This window comes from Psammomys obesus, unplaced genomic scaffold (genome assembly GCF_907164565.1).
Source record: "Psammomys obesus unplaced genomic scaffold, mPsaObe1.curated_primary_1811, whole genome shotgun sequence".
NCBI classification, from domain to species: Eukaryota; Metazoa; Chordata; class Mammalia; order Rodentia; family Muridae; genus Psammomys; species Psammomys obesus.
Window position 1 is genome coordinate 35,509,082 of NW_026593286.1, and position 6,137 is coordinate 35,515,218.

General features: G+C 42.5%; 1 protein-coding gene across 1 annotated transcript in view; it reads left to right on the forward strand.

Annotated features, from left to right (window-relative positions):
* Hecw2 (HECT, C2 and WW domain containing E3 ubiquitin protein ligase 2) overlaps window positions 1-6,137 on the forward strand; it is a 158,041-nt gene that overhangs the window by 21,918 nt on the left and 129,986 nt on the right. Inside the window, exon 3 of the mRNA XM_055616959.1 lies at window positions 1,287-1,381. Coding sequence (XP_055472934.1) covers window positions 1,287-1,381 — 95 coding nt within the window. The remainder of the gene's footprint in view (window positions 1-1,286; window positions 1,382-6,137) is intronic.

Sequence of the window (6,137 nt, forward strand, 5' to 3'; positions counted from 1 at the left end):
ATAGATAGATAGATAGATAGATAGATAGATAGATAGATAGATAGATAAAAATAAATGGAGTTGGCATTTTAGCTCATGGTGGAACTTTTCTTGGGTTTTACAGTTGGTCATTAAATAGGAAGAGTATGGCAATATAAATCCTCAGAAGAAACTTTTACTTGTATCATTCTCTTCAAGTGAGTAAGTCAAGTACTCCACAAGATGCCATTTGGCATTGTCAGGACTGGCAGTGATAAATGAACTCACTTGAGAAAATACATGGAATAGCCCCATCTTAACAATTCCAGTGACTCAGTTGAGAGGAACTCCCTGCATGGGCTGGAACTGCCCCTCTGTTTCCTGTCCTGCCCGTTAGCACCACTGCTTCTATAGGACACCTGGGAGAAAGTACATGTCCTGACCTCAGAGGGCAGAGACATTCCTGTGACCCTGGGTTTATATTGAAATGCTTTCACTTCATGCTTTTTGGGAACAAATTGCTTTCTAAAAACTGTAATTGGTGTATGCACTGCTTTTTCTCAAGTTCAATTATGTGAACAAATTTATAATGTATATGAGTTTCTATATGCTCACTACTATAGATCTGATTCCTAAATTTGATCCTTATTTAGAACTTGATTAATGCACTTAGGAAATTAAAGTCACGTGGAGAGTCCATCTAGTCCATGCTTTCTTTGCCTGCCTTGCTTCTTCTCTTTCTAGGAGTAGCTATAACCTGCTGCTTTCTAGCAGTAGCTATAATTGAAGAGGTTAAAAGCAAAGTATGCAGAGCACACAGCTGACTCACAGAGAACCTGAACAGCTCACGGGTCACCTGAACAGGTCAAAGGGGCTTAGATAACAACACAGACACAGGCATAGCACCACCTGGCATTGTGAGCACCATGGCAAGAGTAGCCGAGCTGACCACACTCTTAGCTTTACTCTATAGAGTATGTTCAGTATTTTGTCTGCATGTACTGTTTTTCTGACACCTTTGAGATAGTCTTAGGAAGTTTCAGCAAAGCAGATAAAGCTGGGCTCAGTGTGTGAAGTGTGAAGGTTCAGAGTTCAGGGCTATCCTGGGCTATAGAGTGAACTTCAGACTAGCTTACGTAACATTCATATCAAGACCCCATGAAAAAGAAGGCAACAGAGGAGAGCAGAATAAACAAAACTCATCAGGAATTGGTAGAAATCGGTTGCTGCTGGCTGGAAAAGAGGAAATTGTGCGTAGAAAGGATTGCCTGAGAGGGATGTGGCGTTTGCTCAGCGGATTCAACTTTTTTCTTCTCATTGCTTTGCAGCGGAGATAAAAATCTGTTTCAAATACTACCATGGCATTAGTGGCGCCCTGCGAGCCACAACCCCCTGCATTACTGTGAAGAACCCGGCTGTGATGGTAAGTCCCCTCATTGCTGGCTTCTTCCTGAGGCCCGTGAAGGGTTCTATTTTTGCCTGGGCTGCCTTGTCGGGGTCGTGAGGAACAATGAAAAGGAAACACAACCAATCAGTGGAAAAACACTCGCTGCATGGCAGTCCTGTGTGCCAGCAGCTCTTCAAGGGAACGTGGCCAATAACATAGTGTTCGGCCGTGAAGGATTTTACACGTGGGTAGTAGGAAATGGCGATTCTGTATCTCAGGTAGATTTACATGAATTCAGTGTGTGAAAGGGAATATACCTCAGGTTAAATCATAATGATTCTATCAGCCATTCATCTCAAGGAGCTTTCATCCAGAGAGAGTGTGTGTCAAGAGTCGTAACTGGGTGATTTCCTCAGAGGTCTGAGTTTAAATCCCTCACAGAGTGCTGAGGGAGAGTCTATTGTTTGGCAAAATGTGGCTACTCATTGGGAGCCAACTTCTTCAATAAGCCCTCATGTGAAGAAGCTTCATTATTTACAGTGAAAGAAAATTCTCAGTTTCTAGAATGGCAGTTTCTTAAGGACAGCTTTTGCAGTTTTTTTTACTCTTTTCTTTTGTTAGATCAACTTTAGAGTTCTCATAATTGGCTGATGGTTTAGGAAGATTATAGGGCTCTACCATGTGTGAATCCTTGCAGATTTTGTCATTAAAAATAAGCTTATTAAAGTCTAGAAAAAAATCAGCTCCTATGACATACAATTTTTACAGTGTGTGTGTGTGTGTGTGTGTGTGTGTGTGCATACTTTTATAGATGGTTGCTATTTGGGAAATAGGCAGCCAGGTTAAATCCCCCAATTCACAAATGATGTTCTGAAATTGTTCAGGCTTGCTCTGATTTTGATAGTGTCTGTGCCTCTGAAGTCATTTCCTTTTATTCATTACTCAGACATGTTTCCAGTGGGTGTGTCTGCTAGGTGCTGAGCCTATGGCTGGGAATCAAAAGCTAAGAACAACACAGTTGTTGCTGTCACAGCTATACTGAGGGACAGTGGCATCAATCAAATCACTGAAGTGATCATTGTATGAGGAGGAGTAAAGGGTCTGTTATGACTAGGAAAGTTCTGAATGAAGAACAGCCTGCATGATGAATAGAGAGAGGCTACTTGGGTGAAGAGGGAAAAAATAAAACAAAACAAAACCAACCAACCAACTAAACAAACAAGCACCATTCCAGACAAGAGGAATGCATGAAAAATGTATAGGATCTCTGGTTAAAATTATATTTGAGTCTGTATTATAGTAAACCTAGTGTAGAATATAGAAAGAATAGCCCACATTACTACAGAAGGGTTTGTGGGTCAAAAAATGGTTGACAGTTGTTGACCATAAAATCTGCCTTGCCTGTATAGCACTGGATTAGACTTTCTTTTCATTTTAATTTTTATTTATTCATTTTACATTCCAGATATAGCCCCTTCCCTCTTCTCCTCCCAGTCCCACCATCCCTCCTTGTTACCCCTATCTACCCTCCCCTACACCTCAGAGAAGGGGTGCTCTCTCTCCCCCTGCCTGCCCACCCATCCCTGCATATCAAATTGCATCAGGACTGAGTGCATCCTCTTTCCCTGTGGCCTGGCAAGGTAGCCCCATCAGAGGAAAGTGATTAAAAAGCAGGCAACAGAGTCTATGTCAGAGTCAGCCCCCGTTCCCCTTACTAGGAGACCCATATGAGGACTGAGCTGCTCATTAGCAACCTCTGTGTAGGAGGCCTAGGTCCAGGCCATATATGGTCCTTGGTTAGTGCTTCAGTCTCCATAGGCCCCCAGGGCTGTGGTTAGTTGACTCTGTTGGTCTTGTGGAGTTCCTGTCCCCGCTGGGTCTTTCTATCCTTCCCCAACTCTTCCACAAGGCTCCCTGCCTTCCACCCAATGATTAGCTGTGAGTCTCTGCATCTGTTTTTATCAGCTGTTGGGTGGAACAACTCAGAAGGCAACTAGGCTAGGCTCCCATCTGCAAGTATAGCAGAGTTAAGCTATGTCAGGGGTCGGCTGTCTCCCATGGGATGAGTCTCAAGTTGGGCCAGTTGTTGATTAGAGATTCCCTCAGCCTCTGCCTTAGTTTTGTCGCTGCACATCTTGTAGACAGGGTAAATTCTGGGTTGAAGTTTTTGTGGGTAGGTCGGTGTTCCCCTTCCTCCTTCAGGAGTCATGTCCAGTTAGAGACTAGCCTCTTCAGTGTCCATGACCCCTGCCTGTTACTAGGAGTCTCAGCTAGAGTCACCCTCATATCCTCCCAGGAGCCTACTCAGAGAAGTCCCCGCCCAAGGTTTCTCTTCTCTCTGCAAGCCCTCTGTCTCCTCACCCCCTCTCTGGGTCTGATATGGACCCTCATTTCTCTCCATGATCCCTCTCTTACTCTGTTCCCTCTCTTCAACCACTTAAACTGCCTATTCTGTTTCTATTTCTGAGTAGGAATTAAGCATTCTCCCTTGGGTCCTCCTCGTTACTTATCTTCTTTGGGTCTCTGACTTGTAATAAGATTAGCCTGTACTATATGGACAAAAATCAACTTATACCTGAGTACATACCATGTGTGTCTTTCTGGGTCTGAGTCACCTCACTCAGGATGATCTTTTCTAGTTCCATCCATTTGCCTGCAAATTTCATGATTTTCTTGTTTCTAATCATGTATTAAACTTTCTTGTCATTATTAATGCAAAATGAAAAGTTAGTCTTGTAAAACATTACATACCTAAAAGAGTCAAGCAGTGTCTAATCAAACCTCTGAAAAACCCATTTTGAATGAAAATAGACAGTAAAAATAAAGCCGACACTTCCTGAAATCAGTCTTTTAGACCTCAGCAATACCAAGATCTAGCCATTACGAAGACACAGGGAGTGTCTGGCCCACTGCCAATGAAATGCATTGCAGTGGTTTTCCAGTGAGATTACTTTGTCAAAGCCTGCAGTTTGGGGATAATTAATGTGCTTCAATGTGACTTCAGAGCTTTGTATAGACAACAGCAGTACAATCAAGAGAGAATATTTTGATTAAAAAACTCATTAATGGAAGTGGTTGTCAGTTGATTTCTGAATATCCTAGAAATACTTTGGCCTGTGTTCTTGGGTCTGACTTTCTTTGGGGAGGTTAGTGCTATGCTGCTGTAGCAGAGTGGTGGTCCGCAGGGTATGCAGCCTGTGTTTAATCATTGTTAAGTGACAGCACTGCTATCCGTGGTGCTTGCTCAAGATGATTATTCAATGGCAGATGGAAAGAACAGACCTGAGGGAGACAGTGGAGATTTCCTTCAGGTTAGGAAATGAGCTGTTGTCCTAATCCTGTGATCTCTTTTCTCACATATCCCTTTGTGATGAATCAAGGGTGAAAACCTCGGTCTTCTCTGTCATTTGTGGGTTGACTTTGACGTCACTGTCATTCATCAGAGTACACGGTGAGATGTGTATCTGAGCCTTGCAACAGGAAACCCGTCAGCTGCAGGAGCAGGCCCTGGCAGTGTTGTTATTTCAGCACTTAGTTGGCAGTGTCGCGTCTCGGTTTCCCGGAATGGATTTATAGAGTGAGTCTATTTTAAAACCTCTCTCTGATACAGAAGTGATACTGATACAGAAGTGTTTATTACAGTGAATATATTTAGTGATAATGGTTGGCCTTCCCTGGCTTTCTTGTAGTGTGAGATAAAGTCGTATTCTTTGAGTATTATTTGAGATGAGCGTTTTTCCAAAGAGGTGACACTGTTTTTCTATGAATTCTTTGATAATTGTTTTAGATCAGTCTTTTACCACACAATGAATCACAGTTTTAAAATGAAAATTACAGGTGTCTTATTTTATTCCTTGTAGTTTCTTAAAATATTTTAATTAGTTTATAAATCAGGTGTTGTGATATATGCCTGTAATTTTAGCACTTCAGGAGGCTGAGACAGCAAGATTGTGAATTGTCACCCTGGGCTACATAGAAAGACCATGTCTCAAAAAGGAAAGGGAAGGGGGTGGAGAAGAGAGGAAAGGCGAGGAAAGAGGAGGGGAGGGGAGAGAAGAAAAAAGGGAGGAGAGGAGATAATTTTAAATGGTGAATTTTTTTCAGTCACAAATAACTCATCGGCACAAGTGAGTGCTTGGTAGACACAGATGTTATGTTCTTGGAGGGATGGGTCTTACTTATTAGGCAGTGCGTTCTACTCAAGGCAAGTCCCTGTTCCGCAGACATGCTGTCCTGGTGCAGCAAAGAGTGTAGGTTACTACTGTCTGTCCCAAGGATGTTTGTATCACCTGGTCCTGTGTGCTGAGAACAAGATGACCAAGCACAAAGATCTGCTGTCTAGACAACTTGGTGCTGCCTCCACCCCTGCTAATCTAGGAATTGTGAATCAGGAATAAAATCTGTTGTAAAAAACTCACATTTCTGTTGAATGATCATCAGGAGAATGGGACTAAGAGGGCTGGGGCATTATATAACTCAATCAGTAAAGCCTTTGTCTTACAAGTAAGGACCTGAGATAGATCCCTAGAAAACACATAAAAAATGTTGGGTGTGACTATGCACTCTTTTAATCCTAGTGCTGAAAAAAAATGGAAATAGGCAGATCCCTCAGGTTAGCCGGATAGCTAACCTAGCCTGCTTGTTGAATTTTAGGCTAATAAAAATCCTTGTCTCCAAAGAAGTTAGAAAGGGTGAGTGAAACAATATCTGAGGCTTTTGCCCTTCACATGCACAGATCCACAGAGAGAAGGAAGGAAGGAAGGAAGGAAGGAAGGAAGGAAGGAAGGAAGGA